At 48.2% G+C, this 21,519-nt stretch overlaps 1 protein-coding gene across 2 annotated transcripts in view; it reads right to left on the reverse strand.

Annotated features, from left to right (window-relative positions):
- Positions 1-3,146: 3,146 nt before the first annotated feature.
- The window catches only part of CFDP1 (craniofacial development protein 1), a 128,070-nt gene continuing 109,697 nt past the window's right edge, over positions 3,147-21,519 (reverse strand). The window contains exons 6-7 of one of the 2 annotated variants that reach the window (XM_039256457.1): positions 13,493-13,651; positions 3,147-3,976 (exon numbers count right to left, since the gene is read on the reverse strand). In XM_039256457.1, coding sequence (XP_039112388.1) covers positions 3,886-3,976; positions 13,493-13,651 — 250 coding nt within the window. In that variant the 3' untranslated portion in view covers positions 3,147-3,885. The remainder of the gene's footprint in view (positions 3,977-13,492; positions 13,652-21,519) is intronic. The other variant, XM_039256458.1, reaches the window with a different exon arrangement.

Consider the following 21,519-nt stretch of genomic DNA (forward strand, 5'->3'; position numbering starts at 1 on the left):
AAGACTGAGACAGAGAGGGAGGGGGGAGGGTCAGAGAGAGGGAGACACAGAATCCGAAGCAGGCTCCCGGCTCTGAGCTGTCAGCACAGAGCCTGATGCGGGGCTCACAAACTGCGATATCATGACCTGAACCGAAGGGGGACACTTAACTGACTGGCCCCTAAAAGGAGATTTTCAACAGACAATGGTAACACCTCTGTTGGCCCCACCACCCAGCCTGGCCTCACTGGGCTCACCAAGGCCAGGCATTCGCCGAGGAAACTCCCAGGCCACAGAGAGCGAGGTAGAAGAAGTCGGGACAGGTGGCAACGCTGGCTGGGAAGGCAGGTCCCACCAAGGGCACAGATGGGGCTCAGGCTGGAGCACGGACGACTAAGACGGCCCGAGGTGGTCTCCGCCTGCCTCAAGCAGCCCCAGGAGCGCCCAGCTCACCCACTCCAGATTCCAGCACCCGCGGAATCATGCGGGTCTGCTCATTACTGGCTGGGCATTTCCTTCGTGCGCTCACCCCTTAGGCCTCTGCCGGGTCCCTGGCGAGCCATAGAGGCTCACTCAGCCAGCTGCGGGCGGTCAGGGCTGAAAAGGCTCCTGTCACGGGGCCCAGCTTATACTTACAAGAAACAGCTATTCCCACCCGTGCCCAAGCACCGGTCTCGCTGGCAGGCTCCTGCCCCTTGGAAGGGATCCACAATAGTATGTGAGCACACGGGTCAGAGAAGCCTGGGAGACAAGATGACATATAGTCTATAAATGGGTTTCCCGGTTGTTAAAACAGGCACAGGAACTTAGGAGGCGGAGAGCACCAGGGGTCCCTACCACTGCATTCCTGGCCACTGTCAGACCTGCAGGGTGGGGAGCGGAGCTTCCAGAGGCTGCCCCTTCTGTCCTGGAAGAGCCGGGGCACTTCCTGTATACGGCTCAGTTCTATCTCTATGGCACAATTAAAAAAAAAAAACACAAAAAAACCCCCCAATTCATTATCAAAAACTCAAATCCAAATAAAAATAGAATAGTATGAAAGATTCGATGTATTCCTCATCCAGGTCCAACAATTTATCAACACATGGCCCATCTCTTTTCATTGCTGAGCCCACCCACTCCTTGGTGACAATTTTAAAGACCAAATGGAGAAAAGCCTGTTGGTTTATTACAAAGAACTGAGTGTTGTGGGTACCGCTGGTTTGCTGACCTATCACCCATCCCTAATCTCACCCCCCATCTTCCACTGCCCTCCCCTACACCTGGGGGCAGTCAGATGACCCAGCTATGGCCAGTGAGACATACATGAAAGCCTACTCCGAAACCTGAGGGTACACGTGTGTGCACATACACAGACATGTGCACATGTATTAGAGGAAGCCGCTTCATCAATATGAACTTAGTTCAACACAAGTGGCTTTTATTTTTTTTAAGATTTTATTTTTATGCAATCGCTACACCCAACCTGGGGCTCAAACTTACAACCTTGAGATCAAGAGTCGCACAATCTACCGACTGAGCCAGCCAGACGCCCCAATACAGGAGACTTTTAAAGAGGTTACATGCAGATCAAGAGGGAGCCGGCTAAAGTCAAGGCAAATGAAACTACTTGAAATGTGAAAGCCTGGGAACACTGAAGTCAGGATGCACAAAGTCGGGAGGAAGGGCATCTGTTACCAGAATGGTGCAGCTATATAGTCCCTGGCAGCCTGCTGGACTCTGTCGACAGGGGCTAGGCTGGAGGGGCTTTCGATCTTCCTGATTGGCTGCCTGGGATTTCCCACGTGGTGCAAGCACACGGTTGCAGTGTGTCAGGAAGGCTTGCGTGCGGCTTGGAGAGAGTGGGGTTCTCTCAACTTCCTTTTACTGTTTTGATATAAAAGAACCCAACTGCTTCTGCTTGCTGCAGCCTGCCTAGTCGACAGGGAGGGGCGGGGTGGGGCTCTGACGAGCACAGCACCTCCTGAAACCTGGTGGCTGGGGGTGGCCACCCATGACTGGGGCCTGGTGTTGGCTTGCCACGTTGGCCACCAGCTGCGTCCTGGGCTCTCTAGAAGACACATGGATGTGTAAAAAGTCACCGCGTGGAGATTAGATGTGTGCAGTACACCTGCTGAGAGAAGACTCGCTAGGTCAAGAGTTAGCAGGAGGAACCAACCTTCGTGCAGCTGTAATTTCTATCCACGGCAGGGCACAGCTGGAGAAGCCTGTGTGAGGGCTGGGAGATGAGCACAAACCGAAGGGCAATGCACTGGCTATGGTGCTCACGGACACGACTGACTTCTCTCTCCCAGCCCTGGAGCAAAGTGAGAAAAGCAAACCCGCCTGTGCAAAGAACCCAGCATGTTCTTGCAGCCACCGTCTTAATCTTGAATCTCCTAGGCCTCAAAGGTGTGAACATTTGCTAAAAAAGAAAAACCCTGACTTACAATGGGCTCAGCACCATTTATTTTGTAGGGTTCCAGGTCGTTTTTCAAGCCAGACGAGGAGCTGGCTCATGTGTTGCTGAGGCAGTGGTGTGGCGGCTGAGACAAAAAACCGTTTGAGGGAGTAGTACTGGAGGCCAGCAGGACCCAGAAGGTGATGATGCCCAGAAGATGCCACAAGGCAAGACGTGCATCTGTCTCAGTTGTGGCTCCTGCAGGACTGGATGTCCTTGCCCTGACCAAAGCGCTGGCGTGTCTTACCTTAAAGGACTTTCCTTTACTCATGCGTCCCTGTGCAGGACCGTAACTGAGCCTCACCTGTTCTTGACGCTGGCCTAAAGGGCGGTATTACCACTTTTAGAGTCTTTTATCCAAGTGGATATGAACAGACAATGGGTTCAGATGTAGCCAGTAAAATACCTTTCTGGGTAATGAGGTCCAGGACCCCATAACCATGTAGTGTTGAGGATCAGGCCTTGGTTCCCACGAGCTTCTGACCACCTACTCGAGGACTGGATGGGGGACCCCAGGTGTGTCATTAGCTCATCTCAACCAGAAGAGGTACTGGGGTTACTCATACCATGTATAGACCAGAAAATGGAGGCTCAGAAAGCCACGCTATGGCCAAGGTCACATCTGGTAGATGTCCAGGCAGGCACTGGCTCCCTGTCTTTGGAACCCTACCTTCCCCTAAACCTGTCCACCTTACTCAGGATGCCCAGACACACACACACCCCAAAAGCAAGTTGTGGGGTTTACTGCTTTATTACTATGAAGTTTGGAATTTAAAATTTCCAAAGGAGTATAAAAAAGAAAGTCTTTCGGAGTCTTCTTTGACAAACAAAAAAAGGAATTACTGAGATGGGATCACATCTTAAACTGATTTGAACTCTGGGAAGAGGAGAAAAGCCAAAGGAGGAAACCCTCCCGAATTCAGCAGTAGCCTGTGCTTACTTTCAGCCTGAGCTTACACCGGGAAATAGAAATCTCGTTCAGGAAAGGGGAAGAGATCGGGAGAGAAGCACCAGCAGAACAAGAACAAAACTGCCCAGGGACCTGGCCTCCCCCGCTCCGCCCCCCGCTCCCCACAGGTGAGCCTCCCTCGGGCTCTGGGGCAGGGCTGACTTCAGAAAGGGCCCAGAAATTCATACCCAGGCTGGTCAGCTCTGTCCCCCAGGGCCAGCCCAGGCAGGCCTGGGGCTTCCCTGTGGCCTTCACTGCAGAGTCAAGGAAAAGCCAGTGGGGCCTTCCTTTTCACCAGCCTCTTGTAGGACTAACCTTTATTTTTTATTTTTTAAGGACAAACTTTTAAAAGTAAAATGAATGAAATCACGTGAGGTCAAGATACAAAGAGAGAATTCAACGTAAAAAAGACCTGGCTGGGAAACAGCTGATGAGAAACACCGGAAACATTTCACAGACCCACAAGAAGCTCACATTGTAAACAGGATTAAGCTGCTGCTGATTTCCCCCTATAACATCAGGGTTTCATTTTGCTCAGCCTGAGATCTCGCTCGATTTCAAACTGCCTGTGGTCCACTCGGTCTAGAAAAGCCTTCCGTTCAATGTACCTAGAAGAAAATATAAAATGTTTGTCAGCAGAATCCTGGAGGAGAACAACGCTGCCCCTGCACTGTCCCATCCCCCAGGTGTAAACAGTCCACCGACCGGCGGGATCACGCAGTTACAGAGAATACAAATAGATTACCGGAGTGACCACCCACGACTCCCTTAGGAACATCCAAGCCACTTGCATTTGGTCTAAACGAAGATGCTTCTGGTTCAGATGTCATTGAAAGGAAAATGAAAAAAAGAAAGCAACAACTTATCCATGGCTCTGCTGCTGAGGCAGTTTTGTAACAAGGTTTTAGGGAAAGAACACAAGCTTAGTTAAGCAAGGTTCAGCGGGTGGCTCTGTTATATATTAGCTGAGCCACACTGGTCAAGGACTGAAGATCTCGGAGCCTCGTTTTTCTCAACAGCAACACAGTGATGCCATATTTCCTGGTCTTAGTGCTGTGCTGAGCCGGTGGAAGCTGGTGGAAGCTACGCATCCTGCATATGTACATCAAAATGGGGAAAAAGGCACATCTGAAAACAGAAGAAACAGGGTCTTCGTGGAAACTACTTCCTGGGGCTGCGGTGAAGCTCAAGAGGTGGACTGTGGTGGGGAAGCAGACACGGGACAGAACAAGCTCGCCTTCCGTCTATCACCAAGTGGCCCGTCACTCTCCAGAGGGGGCCACTAACCAAAAATCAACCAAAAGGCTCTGCCACACTACAACCATCACCCCCTCACCTTAGTCCATCCACCCTGGGAGAAGACTGAGATGGGAATCAGTGTTCTGACAGCCCTAGCTGCCCCCCAAAGTTCAGCAGAAAAAAAGAGGTGAACCCTGGTTAGAGTGGAATTTAAGGCATGTTTCAAATGAGCCATCACCCAGTGCTACCTGTCAGAGAGTGCCTGGAGGCAAGAAAGGGGAAGTACATGGCTTTGAGCATTTGTGGTCTTTCTTCTAGATTTTCCTTTAAAGAGGAAGTGATACCTAAATTAGGATGCTCACTGAGCATGAATAATGGCCTTATAGGTTCCTAGAAGCTGTGCTAGGTCCAGCTGACCTTGACAGAATCAAGAGTGAAGCCAGGCTGGGTGCTATACCGGCAGAACTCAGGTTTAGGGAAGGAGTCAGGCAGCCAAGAGGGGCACATGTGCAGAACACAACTGAATTCTCAAGGGCAGCCCAGACAAAGGCCATCAAGGCAGGCCTGGCAACTCATTTCCCCATTCACGGCCATCTGCAGCTGCTAACAGGATCCAGCCAAGAGCTGGCCAGGAACAAAACTTCTACTGGACACGGACTCCTCCCACCCGCCCCAAGACAGGAAAGGTGCCGAGGATGAGAGCAGCTCTGATATTTACGATTTGTTTGACTTTGGGTAAGATACCTAAATTCTGTGCCTTATTTTTCTTCTCTGTAAAACAGGAATAAAAATGACAATATCTCTCTGACAATGCAGCGAGCCTGTGAGAGGTGCTTTGTAAATAATGAAAGAGAAAACAGCTGAGCGTTGAGGCATTCTTGCTTCCCATGTGTGCCTTAACTGCATCACTACACAGCCTCAGACCTGGGACAAGTGGAACAGGATCAAGAGACCAAAAGCTCCAGGAAGAGCAAGGGGTTGGGGGCAGGCCCCTCCTCCAAGGTGGCCCAGGCAGATGGCCTATTTAAATGGAGCCTCAGGAAATTTCAGGCACCTTACGCAGGTTACAGTCCCAGAACAGAACTACCAGCTGACGAGCGCAATGGCACTTTTCTGGCCTGTGCCCAGCACTCCTGGGGGACCCAGCCTGACTGGGCCTAGTCCGCTGGGAAGCCAGGGTGTAGGGGGGGCCCTCATCCCTTCCTGCTACTACTGCTCTATGTGGCCCATTTAAGAGGAAGCAGCTCCTTACTTTCATTAATAAAACATGCTAATAGCATCAAAACCTAAGGGATTTTCTAACTTTTCCTTTCAGAACCAGGTTAGATACAACAGGCTCTGACATCTTTTTGATCTTTCAACCCAAATTACTCTTCTGGTACCAACTATTTGAGATCCAGGCTCGCAAGGAGGGAGTGAAAAATGGAAGAAGAGAAGAGAAGGGTAGGAAGTGCTTCTAGGGAATAAGTGGTATACCTACACACTCCTTAGGCATCCACACTGAAAATGAAGGATGGCCCTCCACCCCCCAAGAAATCAGAGGCCTTTGAGGGTGGGAGGGTCCACTGGGTGGCCTGTCCCAGTCATCTACCAGTGAGAGGCCTCCTGCCCACCAGTCAGGGGAAGAGTGAGCACAGGCAGGTGCAGGGACATGTGAAGCAGGTCTAAGACCAAGGACACTTCCCGCTGCGTTACTACTCTGTTCCAGGAGCGCCAGCGTTCAGTTCCCCAGGCAAGCATGCTGCGCGGCACAAACAGGACAGAAAACGTGGGTCAGCTCAGGTCCCAACAGCAGGAGGTGGCGGGCAGTAGGGGCGGGCTGAATGAAGATAAAGCCCTGAGGTGGATGTAATAAGATATGCCCCTTCTTGCCTGAGAAATGCAACTGAAGAAGCAACCTGCCCACGCCACACACCCCTGCGTGCCCCCACCTCCCGCCACTGGCTAGAGGAGTATGTGAGGCCCGCAGCCAGAGTATGGCGACTGCAGTGAAGGTCTCCACCGCTCTCCTCCCATCTCACCAGGCTGTGCTAGTTCTGAAAGATGGACTCCTGGGGATCATGGACGTAGACTGGAGGAAAAATGATTTTCTCTGGGCTCTTTTTCGTGCCTCTCCACATCACAAATGCCCCTGGTTTTCAATCACTGAGACCTCTGACCTTCAGTTTGATCCCCAGCAGCAGCCAAGCCCAGTGGACCTGTTGTTCTCATTCACTCTGCAAGGATTCCCGCCCCTGGCCTGCCTGCCTCTGCCTCAGCTGACCTTGAATGCTGCAGGGAACCGGTGTGATCAGGTTACAGGGTTGGCCCGGTTACACGGCTGGCCCGGGAGTCTGGGGCTCAGAGCAAGAGCAGCAACTCTTTGCTGTGCAGGTGACTGACCATCTTGGGTATAGGCATTTAACCAACTCTGCTGCCTGGAAAAGATGCCTGGGTGGAGACATCATTTTGATGTACCATGCCCTTCTTTTCTGGGTGGCTAATTCTTTTTTTAATTTAATTTAATTTAATTTAATTTAATTTAATTTAATTTAATTTATTTCTAAAAGAGACAGTTTGAGCAGGAGAGGATCAGAGAGAGACGGAGACATAGAATCTGAAGCAGGCTCCATGCTCTGAGCTAGCTGTCAGCACAGAGCTCGACGCAGAGCCCAAACCCACAAACTGTGAGATCATGAACTGAGCCGAACTTGGACGCTTAACCAACTGAGCCATGCAGGCGCCCCTGGGTGGCTAATTCTAATTCCAAACCAAAACCATGCTGTCTGGTGGCTGGTGGGATGGACATTTAGACAGTGAAATGGTTCAGCACCTGCTCTGGACTAGGTTCTCTTCTCAGTGCTGGTGATGGGGTGGTGAACCGGGATCAATGTATACGAAACATGACAACACACCCATACGTGGTGATGTGACTGATGGTTCTTGGGGGGGGAGGGGAGGGAGTCTTCTCTACAGAGTGGCATCTGAGTTGAGCCCTGAGTGACAAGGAAGAGCCATCATGAACCTGAAGGAGCCCTACAGAGGCTGGGCTGTCATGAGCAGGGGAGAAGGGGATAGGAGGTGGGCCTGGGATAGTTCAGTACGGACCTAGAATGCCAGGATAGGTTGAACACAGATTATAAGTGCTACCGGAGGGCTTTCAGCAGGGAAGAGAGGAAAAATGGCTTGTATACAAAAATCCTTTTAGTTACCTTTGGGGAGAAAGGAGGGAAGGGTACAGATAGAGAAACAGGGAGCCCAGCAGATGTCTGTGGCTTGTGCTGGGGTAGGGGCAGTGGGGCCTGACAAAGGGATGGACTGATGTATTTTATGAGATAATTGTCTATTGGACTTTCAGGATGTGAGCAGAAAGAGGAAATCAAGGATGACTCCTAGGTTTTTCTTGTAACGGTTGGATGGATGGTGATGGTGTCATTTTCTGAGAAGGAGTCTACGTATGGAAAGAAGGCAAGTATTCGGTTTTGGATGTTAAGTTTGATGTGTTCTTGGACATGCAAATGGAGAGGTCAACCTAGGTTGACATGGGAGTCCAGAGTGCGGTGGAAAGGTCAGGCAGGAGAGAGCTTTTCTGGGAGCCATCAGCAGACAGTGGTACCCAAGCTGTGGAACTAGTGAGCTCTCCTGGGGGCGGGGGTGGGCCTGGGGAACGAATGTGAGGACAGATGGTGGCCCAGAGTTCAGCCCTGGAACTTCCCAAGTTTAAAAGCCCAGAGAAGGAAGAGGCTAGCCAGGGAGACTGGCAGGAGATGCCGCCAAGCTGTATTTACCACCTGTGTGGAAAGCATTCCTGCCAGTTTGGCAGGAATACACCAGGAGGGAATTCAAAGGAATAAGGCCCCTGATGTGGTATGGTCAGTAATGGCAGATGGGCGAAAGAAGAGTGAGCAGAGGACTTCATATATTTATAAATACCCCAGATATCTCCCCTCAACTCGAGAGGTATATTGAAGACTTTTCTACTTTATACATGAAGAAATGGGCTAAAGCAAACTGCAGGTTGGTAGTAGATCCAGGATCTGAACTCAGTTTCAATTCAGTTTTATTATAAAATGTAAAACACACATTAAAGTGTATGAAACAGGCAAGGCAAACGAATCATCATAAAGCGAGCACTCACGTGGCCATCACCAGGTCAAGACCCGGAATGCTGGGGGCCTGGAGGTGGCCAGTGTCAGCCCGGCCAGGTGCCAGCTTGCTTGCCTTTGAAGTTTCTGTTCCCTCTACATTGTGGTCCAGTTGTGCCTAATTTTGAACTTGACACAAGTAGACTTACACTGTGAATTCTTTTGCGGCTTGGTTTCTTTTACAAAATGACTTAGTGGACAACAATGCTTTCACCTGTTTTTGACCTTTTTATATAAATGGGCTCAAGCTGCATGAACTTCTCTGTGCTGTTATATGACTGAAATTTATCCATGTTCATTCTAATTACTAAAGAGTATCTCAGTGTGAGAACTATTAAAAAGAAAACCTCACCTATGACCCAGCAATAGCACTGCTAGGAATTTACCCAAGGGATACAGAAATGCTGATGCATAGGGGCACATGTACCCCAATGTTCATAGCAGCACTCTCAACGATAGCTAAAACATGGAAAGAGCCTAAGTGTCCATCAACAGATGAATGGATCAAGAAGATGTGGTTTATCTATACGATGGAATACTACATGGCAAGGAGAAAGAATGAAATCTGGCCATGTGTAGCAACATGGATGGACCTTGAGGGTGTTATGCTGAGCGAAATAAGTCAGGCAGAGAAGGACAGATACCATATGTTTGCATGTATAGGAGGATTAGGAGGAACTTAACGGAGGACCATGGGGGAGAAGAAGGGGGGAAATAGTGGGGGAGAGGGAGGGAGGCAAACCATAGGGGTGGGGGGAGGCGGGGGAGATGGGCATGGAGGAGGGCACTTGTGGGGATGAGCACTGGGTGTTATATGGAAACCAACTTGACAATAACCTATTTAAAAAAGAAAAAAAAAAGACAAAAAAAGAAACCTCTGGCCCAAAATGGTGTTGACTTAGGTTAAGGCCCCAAGTCAGTAAATCCAGACTTAATACCTAACCTAACTACAGTTTCAATTCCCTAGGAATGTAACCTTTAACCGGTCAGTCAGGAATTTTCTGGTCAGCACCAATAAGGTAATCGGTCACATGGGACTTCTTCATCAGCCAAAGATGAGGTAATCCACCTACTAAAACCCTTGTGTCCTCAAACAGAGGCAACCTCACCTGAAATAATCCTTTTTAATGACTTCCTTGTCCTGCCTTTAAAAACCCTTTCCTTTCTGTAGCGCTCTACAGTGTAGACAGGATGCTGCCAGATTCATGAGCCGTTTAATAAAGTCACTTTGCCTACTGCATTAGTGACAGCTACCTGAGTTGTTTCCAGTTTGGGGATATTATGAAAAGTACGATCACTGCCATCTTCACACCTGTCTCTGGCAAACACACGACTCAATTTCTGCTGGGAACACAGCTGGTGTGGAGCTGCTGAGTTGCAAGAAGTGACCACGCTTCAGTGGTTAATGCCAAGGGGGACATTTGAACATGAGCTGTCGAACCTCCCAGACGCACTGAATGTTTTTCATTGTTATGAGGATACCTCCTCTTTGTTTCTGGAAATGTTCTTAAAGTCTGTTTTGTCTAATATCAATATGGCTCCACCAGCTTTTCTGGTTAGTGGCTACCTGATTTATCCTGTCTCCCATCTTTCCACCAGTACTGCACCCCACTATTCAGACATGTCTCTTTTAACCAGTAAATAGTTGTTTTTTATTTTCTAATTCAATGTGTCAATCTCTCTCTTCACTGCAGCATTTAGTTTAGTGACATTTAATGAAAGTTCTGATAAATTTTCTGCAAAGAATTTAGACAATGGAAGTAGCAGACATAGATTTTAAAACAGACCTTGTCCTGTGCCTGTGGTTTCTCAAGGTTACCTTGTTTCCTTATTGTGCATATTTTAAAATAGCAAAATTGCCTTTAAATAATTGGACAGTAACAACCCAATACTGACCAAGCTAGCTTCACATACTATCCAATCTTTTTAAGGGGGAAGATGTGTTAGCATGTACTGAACTGGAGTTACTATCAAAATATAAAAAGCATGACATAAGCTTTTAATCTTAATCCAATCTTATTTTAATCAAGACTGCATAACAGAAATATTTTTACCAACGTTTATGACTTGAATTCTTTTATAAGAAGTCAGTTTAAATCTGGTACTTGTAAAAAGGTCACAGTCTTCTAAATATACACAGCAGAGGCCAATCAATACTCCTGGGTGCCTCTTTTGAGATGTTATCAAATAGGACTCTTCCCCTTCCTTGGTCTCAGCAAAGATCACTTTAGTTCCAGGGATACACCTCCTGGGATTTTGCACACATTCCCTCTGAGATCCCCTCCCCGTGTCCCCATGTGAGTCCCTGCTGTTGCTGGCACCTGTGAAGGAGAATTGGGGGCCTGAGCTGCCTCTGCCAAAACAGACCTTACAGGTCTGGTTCTTACGCTCCTTCCCTTTTCAGGAGAAATCTTGCCCTTCTTGACATTCCCTGTTTTGAAGTTAGCTCTCTATAGTTTCGTATGTGCTGGAAAGGCTCACCCAGCAGCTGGCTATCTTGCTTTCATCTCTAGAATTTTGATGTTACAGTCTAGTGATTCTCAACCCTGGCTGTGTATCAGAAGCACCTGAGAAGTGAGTTAAAGCTACAGGTATCTGTGACTCCTGATTCAGCAGCTCTGTATGGGCGCGGGGGTGGCCTTGTCACCTCAACTCTGGAAACCACCCCCAGAGGATCCTCATGCTTAGCCAAGGTGAGACCCTGGAGCTACAGCATGTTCCCTGGACTAGGGGGTGAGCCCCTTTACTCTGCCTGCAAGAGCTAGGAAAGGCAGGTGAGTGGAGGTGTGGGGGCGGGCACTAGAGAGGGAAGGTGAGAAGAGAGGCAGAGCAAAGAAGTCATCACATCTGCACTGAAAAACAGAATCAGATCAGTGGAATCATATTGGTGGGTGGGGGGTAGATCTCAGAGAAGGAGGGGAAAGCAGAACGCTTAAGAGCTGCATGCTATTAGTAGTTCCCTAACCCAGTTACGTGATTTTCCATTGCCTGAAAAGTCCTCATTGGGCAGATGTCCTTTTAATCTTGTTTTCTCTTCCAGTCTCCATTTTATTAACTCTCCCTTATCTTAAACAACACCACTCCTTACTTTTATAGGACCTCTATTAACTTCAGTAGAATGAACATTGTCCGACCCACATAATCAATACTCAGAGGCGCAATAAAGTTGCACACACTGGCAGATCCCCTGCTGCCTTAGATCAGAAAGCAAATGTGGAGAAGAGGAAAGAGCTGTGAGTTACCAGAACTGAGTTAAAGGCGAGAGGGTCTGGGGCAAACATCAGAGGACTTCTCTAGATAAGACAGATTCCTGCCTGTGCTTTATTCTGGGTCTTCCCCTTGGGGCGCTTGGGTGGCTCAGTTGGTTGAGTGTCTGACTTCAGCTCAGGTCATGATCTCAAGACTGGTGAGTTTGAGCCCCGACTCGGGGTCTGCACTGAGAGCTGACAGCTCAGAGGCTGGAGCCTGCTTCGGATTCTGTCCCCCCCAACCCCCTTCGTGCATGCGCGCTCGCTCTCTCAAAATTAAATAAATAAACAAACGTATCCTGGGCCTTCCCCAGGAGGCTTTGGCACTTCTGCTTCTGTCCTGGGGCATTCCCTCTTTGACAGACTGACTTAGAAGCCTGATGGTCAAACAAGTTCATACAGTCATTAAAAAAAATTTTTTTTTAATGTACTGATCAGCTTCCAGGTTCATTCAAATAATCTTGAAGCCTCATTTAGAAATGTGATCCCCAAAATAACCCCCTTACCTGTCCTTATTATAACTTAACTTACAAATGACCTGAATGACTACCACTTAATGCATACTTTTACGTGACAGGGGCTCTACAAAGGGCTTTATGTACTTACATGTATGATTGGTATGTTATACATGTGTTACACGCATTATCTCATGAGAGCCTCACAATCACCCTGAGGGTGGTATCATCATCCCAATTAACAGGCAAAGGAGCTGAGCCTCAGAGACACCCACCCAGTGTGCTGCAGGGAGAGGCCTTCCTGGTGAGAGGCAGGGGGCAGTGAGGAACCAGTGCCGTCTGATAGACCCACAACACTTCCTTTCACTGTTGGGGGGGGGGGGGGCAGGGAGTGATGACCTTGAGCCATGGACCCTGTTCTGTAGTAATTCTGTTTTTTAGCTTCTTCTGAGGCTCCTAAGTACTTATCGAACACCATCTTTCTTGATAATTCCTCAATACAGAGCCTACGGATGTCCTCTCCGTATTCCACAGTGAAGAGGAGGGTGCACGTGACAGCCTGGGTGCTGTGTGAGGGCTGATGTGTGATGTAGGTTAAAGGCCCCGCAGAGGCCATAGTGACATGGGCAAAAACAATCCCACGATTAGGCAACAACATCTAGGCACTCTGGTGGCTCCTGAAGCGTTGGACTGGACTGGCTTTTCAGAAGGCCAAATCATTCGGATCAGACCAAGACTGATACAGCCAGCCAGATCTGACCATGTGACTAAACTAGGGGACTCAGAGTTCACGGGAGCAGTCATTCAGGGAGCTCGGCTGGGCAATGTGACCGGCCCCCAGAGGAGGGCTGCTTTCTTGTCCCCCCCACCTCCAGGGTGCTGCTCACCCAGAGGGTCTGCTCCGCATTAGAACAGAGCCTCACCGACAAACCAAAGCACTCACATTTTCTTGTTTCACTAAGAAAAGTGCCTGCTTGCTTACACTGGGCGGCCTGTCTATAATAAACTATTTGCGAGTGTTCAGGATTTTCAGAGGAACAGAATCCATTGCTTCTTACCCTTCCTTCCCTCGATTATGGATGGCTAGTTCTTCACCAATGCCCTCTTCCTCCTTGAAGCTCTCCCAGTCCAATTTGGACTTCTCTAGGGTGCTCATCTTCTGCTTCTTGGCTCCAATTTTCCCCAAAAGGGTGGTCATGCCACTTGATCTTTTTAACCTAGGGAAAGTGAAAAAATGAAATGTGTGAGCATATAAAAACGATCATCTCTTGATTCATGGTTTTTCTGGCTGTTGCAGGGCTCCCTAGATTTGAGTTTTTATCTTAATGGAAATGTTTTTTGTATCTAGACTACTTCCTGCCTGGTGTGGAGAACACTTCAGGTAGACCAGAATTTGAATGCACTGGTCTTGCTTAACATCTCTGATGGCTCTAAGGACCTAGAGATAGGAGATCCTAAAGTCCTCTGTTTGCTCTGTATGACAGGTCTCTGCTTGTAGGGAGGGGAGATGCGCAGCATGATTCAGACACGGCTTTACAGTCACATGCCTCTGTAGATACTCAGGCTCTGTGTGACCTGAGCCTACTTAACCATATCTGCCCTGGTTTCCTATAGCTGAGCAGGTGAATAGTTATTTACAGGGCTGTAGTGTGTCTTATAGGTAAAGTGCTTTAAAATAGCACCTGGCACAGAGTAAAGGTGTAATAAATGTCAGCCACTCTGAGTCACGGTCATCATTTGTGCCCTAAAGCCCCAGGGAACTCCTTTAAGAGAAAGAGAAACAGATCCCCAAACTGATGAGCAGCAAAGTATCTTCAAAAGACTCTAAGGTCAGTTTCCTTTCAACTCCTGTGAGTCAGGACCTTGGATTTTCCCAGGAGGTGGAGAACATTCCTCACCCTGAAAGGAGGGAGTATACAGCCTGTGTTCTATTTGCTGGTGACACGATCATGGACTGTGGGAGAAACCCCATACGCCCAAGTTCAAGTCTTGGCAGGTCACATGTTTCCAGTCACTGTTAAATGTAGGAGATAAAATAAGGAAAACAGAAATGCAGCTAGTTAGTAAGAAGGTGGTCTTAGGGGAAAGAACTATGGAAGGAACAGAGCTTTTGGTTACTTTATGAAACTAAAATATGTTGTATAGGACCATGCAGGAAACTGCTTTACTGGGATATGTAGAAGAGTCAAACATGTACAACTTCTATGAGCTAGCATCACAAGGCCTAATGATAAAATCGGCAGTAATACCTTTCACGTGCCTAGAATGCTAATTCTCCAAGTGCCTTCCTCACCATTTTCTCATCGTGCTCGCACTATGGCCGGGGAAGGAGGGCCACTGCATCTCCGAATTGAGGGAGGAGCCCTCAAGAGGGTCCAGCGTCACACCAACCCTTCTGAAACCCACCTCACTGCAGCACAGGGCCAGTGAAGGACACCCCATTCCAGCCTCCGAGCGAGCAGACAGGCCGGTGTCCACAATGAACACAAGACTCTGGGGGCCGAAGCATAAGCCTCCACACCCTCGCCCCATTCGTGTTGGTCAGGAGACGCTAGCTCTCCTGTTGCAGTCACATCCCACCACATGCTGTTAGCTTAAGATGGGCTCAGGACAGGCTGGACAGGCGTCATCGTCCTCATTTTGAGTTGGACAAATAAACAAAGTTCAGAGAGGTTAAATGACACAACAAAGGTCAAGCCAATAGAACATGTAGAGCAGAACACAACAAGGTCTTTCTGACTCCCAGTGTGGTGCTCTGCGCGGTCTCATGTCTAAGCTGAGAATTTATTGGAGATCTTTTCTGACAGCTATTTTACCTCCCAGTTTGCTTAAGAATTTTCCAAACAGCTATGATTTTTATTTCACATCTTCTAAAAATTCTTTTCCACATAAGTCACTTCCTATAACACTTCCATCAAAGCACGCACACACCACGCATGCAGCCAGGCTTTATTTTTACCAGGAGCAGAGCGTGAGTGAGGATACAGAAACTTAGCATGTCCTCAATCTTGTCCTCCTCCCTGGCCTCTCTGCCACCGCCCTGGTTCTTACTATTGTATCATCTCTTCCGGAGCACTCCGCAGTTTCTTTTCTGGTCTCCCTGACTTCTGTTTTGTCCCAGCTCACTAACCGTTCCACCCTGGCATCTATTCCACATGCTGTCATTAGGGTGAATTTTCTGAAACACAAAGCTTAGCAGTCTTTCTGCTTAAATGTCCATTACCTGACCCCTCATTGCTCGTGCAATAAAGACTACATTCCTTCTTTAAGAAAAAAAATTTTTTTTTAATGTTTTATTTTATTTCTGAGAGAGAGAGAGAGAGAGGGAGACAGTGTGAGCAGGGGAGGGTCAGAGAGGGAGATACAGAATCTGAAACAGGCTCCACGCTCTGAGCTAGCAGTCAGCACAGAGCCCGATGCGGGGCTTGAACCCACGAACCCTGAGATCATGACCTGAGCTGAAGTCAGACGCTTAACCGACTGAGCCACCCAGGTGCCCCATGAGACTACATTCCTTATTAAGCTGCAAAGTTCTTCCTGATCTTTCCTCACATCTTCCCTTGTAAGCTAAGCTTCAACCATACAGTTCTGAACCGACAGCTCATCTCCCACTTATCTGGTCTTGTCTCTGTTTAGGGGTCACTCCTCCAGGAAGTCTTCTCCGACCCTTCGCCCATCTCTGGATAAGATGCCTCCTGGTGGTGTTTCTAGGGCACCCATTCAAGTACTGATCCTTTCTGTAGCAGATGCTTGAGAGCTCTGATTCCAGCTACCGCCACACTGGGCACTTCTGAGCAGGCTCAGAGTCACTGCCAACAACTTCCGCCAAAAGCACGCACCTCGAGGCTTTCATTTTCTGGCTGAAGGGCCTCCTCTGATCCTGCCTACGTGTCCGGAGCCCTGGCTGGCCATGTGTGGAGTCCATGCCACTGGGGCCACCCTGGTGGAAGACAGGGGCTGCAGCTGCAAGGCCCAGCCTCCTGTCCTCACACAGGCAATTCTGGGAGGTCACCTGAATGCTTCTAGAAGTCCTGATGGCGAGGAGCCCTTGCAGCCTTGGAAACGCACTCTCATACTGGCTTTCCCTCCTGCCCCATCCCCTCCCTCTACCTCCTCACTCCTGCTGGCCGAAGACAGCTTCTCAACGAAGGACCCACACCAACAGACTTATCTGAGGCCCTCCTTTGAGGGGAATCTGATTGCTTAGGAGCAACACTGCTTTCCTTATGCGTGCTCCCTCTCTCTGAGGGTCCTTAAGCTCCGGGTCCCGGGAACCTCTGTAGCACATGGATTGAGATCTACAAACAACAGGCACTCAATAAATGTCACCTGGATCACAGAAACAATTAGAGGGAGATAATCAGATCTTTGTAGAATAAAGGGTGCTTTTTAAAAACTGGAGGATTTTAGGGGGAGTAATTTCTACTTGCCTTCGTTCACCATTCAGTTCCTAACAAGCCAGTCCCTCTTTGTGAGCTGTACCATAAGCTCTGTACACCATCTCCCACCCTCAGCCTAGAGCTCTGACAGTATTCCCAAACTATACCATTTTTCTGACAATCACTTTGAGAAGTCTGAGAAAATGATCTTTTGCAGCATTAACAGTGAAGAGTTCCAGAAAAGTAAAAAGCCATAATCTCCCTTTGCCTTACTTACCACTAAACATTGGCAGAATGTCACCTGTGCTAATATGCTTTAAGGGAAAGCTTCCAGGTCTGTCTTCACTGGATCATGAATGTGGTTTGTGATTTCCTAATCTGATAGTCTCAAAAGCAAAACTACCTGTCTTGTATTTGAGGCTACATCAAAGTGAATGACACATTTATGGCAGCAGCCAAAACATGTGGAGGCTCATCACGTTGAGACACAGAGGTCTCACTGGAGTTTGGCGCGTGGGGTGCCGGCAGGCTTGGGTGCGCTTCCACGCCCCACCACTCGACACGGGGCCGCAGCAGCACAAGCCCGGCATGGCTCCCTTACAGCTTTCAGGAGGGCACACCCACCATGGCCTCAGCCCTAGATCTGCTGCTAAGGTTCGTCAATCAGGCTTTAAGGAGAGCAGAGGCAGGTAAGAAAGCCTCAGCTTCTGGGCAAGGGTGGCTGGCTCTCCTGGCTGGGAAAGACCGCCGCAGTGGTCCTGAGAGGGGGGCTCTCCGGGAAGGAGTCTATCAGCACTGGCCTCCCAAGGACCTTTGACAGCTATGGGAAGGGAGAGGTCAGGAAGGGAGAGGCCAGAATTCCCTTGGGGACTGCTCTGCTGTCAGCAGGAACCAGTGCGGTGTCGGGCACCAGATCAACAGAGCCACTGATTTCTTTCTGTTCTGGGGATCCTAAGTCATGAGGGCAAGTTACTACCAGAGTCACCTTTGACAGACCACCTGTTCCCCCAGCCATGGCTTTTCGGGTCTTGATTCTAAAATATGGTGAGCTGTATCACAGAAGACTGGTACTTCATTCAAGAGACTCCTCATCCACCTGTTGCAAGGCCAAGTCCAAAGAAATGCACCATTCACTTGCTCATTCTCAGATTACATCCACAATGTTATACTCAGACATATCCTGCATGTTGTTACCAAGATGTTTCCAATGTAACGGTGGCCTTTCAACCCCCTCCTCCTGAATGCCACTGTCCTCTACTGACCTAACTACCCTAAGTTCGATGTAGAGACCAATCCTGTCCAAGCACATGGCCTTGGCTCACCTCTGCTCTAAAGCAGCAGGCTTTGGCACTAAGAGAGCATAGCCTAGTGCAGCGGGCTCGCTGGTGAAAGCGGCTCCTAGCAAGCCTTTCTCTGGTGCATTCGAGCTCGCTATCCCTCAGCAGGCAATTCTCTTCCATTCCCTTTCCCACCGTCCTATGCCCACACCCATGAAGACCTCACACACACAGATTCAGAAACTCCAAAAAGTAAAAGGACAAAAAAGGCAAAATGACAGTCATCTTTTTCCTTTCTCAATTCAAAATTTATGATAATCTGCTAGAACTTTCTCTGTTTCTCTTTAGCTGCAGAAATGGAAGTTTAACAAAATTCACTGCAACAAAGTGATAAAATCTATCCTGTTGAGTGTGTATACTGAGAAAGATATCAGTAACTTGTTTTCTTGGCTCCAGCCTCAGAAGCACAGACTCAGATTCACCCAGTCGATTCCGCTGGCTGCATTCATTTGTAGCAAAAGCACTGCTCTATCCAACGGCCCTCATGATGCTCCGAATCCTGCTATTTATTTCCAAGAGGTGCTGGGAAGGAGCCAGGAAAGTAACAAGTGGAAACAGAGAGGATGGCAGGATACCACCCTGATTGTGAAGGAAAAGTGGGCACATCTTTCCCCAAGATCTTTAAAATTGGTCTCAGGAACTGAGCTGGCCCACAGAATAGAATTTTAGGTTTGGGAATGAATTTAGAGTCAGTTATTCATTGTACTCCTCCATCAGAGATTACTGAGAAATGACTGTATACCAGACATTGTGCTTGGAACCAGGGACACACAGATACACAGGTCTAATATGTGGCTTCAAGGAAACAATGTAACAGAGGAGATCTTCATATGGCAAATTATAACTACATACTTACTACCAGAGCATAAAAGAGGGACCATCTGAAAGGGTGTTTAATTCAATCTCCTTATTTTAGAGATGAGTTAACTATAAAATCCAAGAAGGTTAAGAAACCTGCGCAAGTTCCCAGGGGGAGACATGGGACTGGTACTCCATGCTTTTGACCTCCAGCCTGTCTTTTCCACCTGGTTGATGCTGGAGTTGGGGAGAGACAGCCTTTGGGGATCCCTTCCATACTCCAACTTCTATCACTGCTAATTTGGGGGGGCGTATTATTTCCCTTGTTGTCTTGGAGCTCACTGTACACAGGGAGTGTCACGTCCTACTCATTCCTGACTCACTCACAGTGTAGCACAAAGCCTTGTCATGGTGCGTGATCACTATGAGTTTAATGAACTAAATCCCTGTGATTTGACTGTGGGTTTATCTAAATGGATTTTTTTCTCATGACAAGAGTCAACACTGCACTGGAACCAACAGGTCCAAAAGTAGACTGGCAAGGATAGGGTCAACACGTGTACAAGGAAGTGCTATTGACCTTTACGTAGCACTTCAACACACGGAGCCCGGCTCCAGTCTATGCCTTCCGTCTCATAACTTGCATAACCACTAAAATGCAAATTATTTGGAACAAAGATTCTTTGGCAGAGATACCCAGTTTCCTTAGTATTTGTCATCTGTTTACAAGGCAGGAGTGGATTTTTTTTGTAGCTCACACATGGATTATTTTCCAGAGCCATACAAGGGTCCAGAACTGCCATGGTACTCCCTGAGGAATGGGAAAAACGTTTATGATGACAATTCTTGGTGAGAGCTGTCTGCTTGGAACTGCTGTTCTCTTTTAGAACTTCTTTGGATTTAGCTAAAATCTGCAAGAATGAAAAGTAAAGCCCCAACGCCTGGGCCAGTCTCACTCCTCACCTGTCCAAATCTCTAAGTAACCTCCTCAAAGTCCAACGTTTCCTTCCAAACTTCCAATGTTTCCTCAAGGAAACGGCCTGGAAGCCAGCGGTACATTAGGGAGAGAGTTCAAATCTCATCCACTTCCCCACACTGTACCAGCAGTATTCTATGGGCCACTGGGCTCAGGAGGAAAATCAGAAGTCAGACAAGAAGGATCAAATGATCTTAAACATTTTGTGGCTTGAAAAATTGTCAGTACTCTTGAATCTGTTATTAACATTGATACTGTGCCAGCTACCTGCCCCCAAAAGTGGCATCTATCAGCAAAAGGTGAAATAAAGGCTGGCAAATAACAGGAGCTTCAGCTTTTATACAAATACAAGTGATTTGCGGCTCAGTTCTATTGCTCTTTTACCAACCCAAGAATGAAGTACACTTCAGTCTGATTTGATTTCATCTGTACTACATCTTTAAAACATGTCTCAGAAATAGACTTGATTATTCTGGGTGGCGAAAGTTCTGAATTCATTTTTGTTTTCAATTTTTTTTTACGGTTTATTTTTTTATTTTGAGAGAGAAAGGCAGGGGGAGGGGCAGGGAGAGAGAATTTCAAGCAGGCTACCCAAGGTCAGCACAGAGCCTGATGCGGGGCTTGGTCCCAGGAACTGTGAGATGACCTGTGCTGAAACCAAGAGTGAGACACTTAACTGACTGAGCCACCCGGGGGCCCCAAAAGTTCTGAAATCGGACCTCTTTTCAAACAGTATTTTACAGAAAGCCCTTTCCAATTCTTCCTTCCTTGTCGGTGAAGCCTGGAGGTCTCAGTGGATTCTGGAAGCCCAATTGCTCCAGCTGACTCGGATCTACTGAAACGACCCTTCCCGGAGAGGATGCGTCATCCATCCACAGCAAGCCATGAACTGCTCTCCCCAAAGCAGGGCAGGACCTCCACCTGCACAGTCTCCTGGTCTCTGCTGCAATCAAGGGCATTCATCCCAGGATAAGGAACTGGGGTTAGGGGCTCTGCAGTGGCAATGAAAAGGACTTTTTTTCCTGGGACAGGCTAACTGATCTGCCTGGCAGTGTATTTATTAGCAACACACTCCAAGAGAAAGTTAATGTCCCTTTTCTCTGTGAAGAACAGTCCTCTACTGGTCTATTGTTCTGCTGAAACCAGCCTGCTGTGGGCTTGGGTGTCTTGCCACAAAGGGCCACTGTTTTGTTCTGCTTTTTAATTGCTGTTTGTTTTTATTATTATAAAGGTCTGGTTCAGACCTTTCGAAGAAGGTCATATTGTTAGGGGGAGCAGCCCCTCACCCGCCTCGGTCCGCGGAGCCGTCTGTAACGCCTGGCTCACATGTGTCGCGCAGGGAGAAATCTCCGCGGAAATGCAAACGGTCCTGCACTGCCAGCTAGGCAAAGGTGAGCTTTAACATGAGTATTCCCTGGGCTCCCGCCTCTGTGGGAGGGGGCGCAGCAGCGCTCAGCACATGAGCTCCAGGGCGGCTGGCGAGAAATGCCCGACTTTAGTTTGAAAAATGTCGTGCTGACAGAAAGTTGAAAGCAGAGAACAAGTATTATCTGAATAGCCTAGATTCACTCATTATTAACATTTTGCCACATTTG

Source organism: Hyaena hyaena, unplaced genomic scaffold, assembly GCF_003009895.1.
Source record: "Hyaena hyaena isolate Hyena2069 unplaced genomic scaffold, ASM300989v1 scaffold_584, whole genome shotgun sequence".
Taxonomy (NCBI): domain Eukaryota; kingdom Metazoa; phylum Chordata; class Mammalia; order Carnivora; family Hyaenidae; genus Hyaena; species Hyaena hyaena.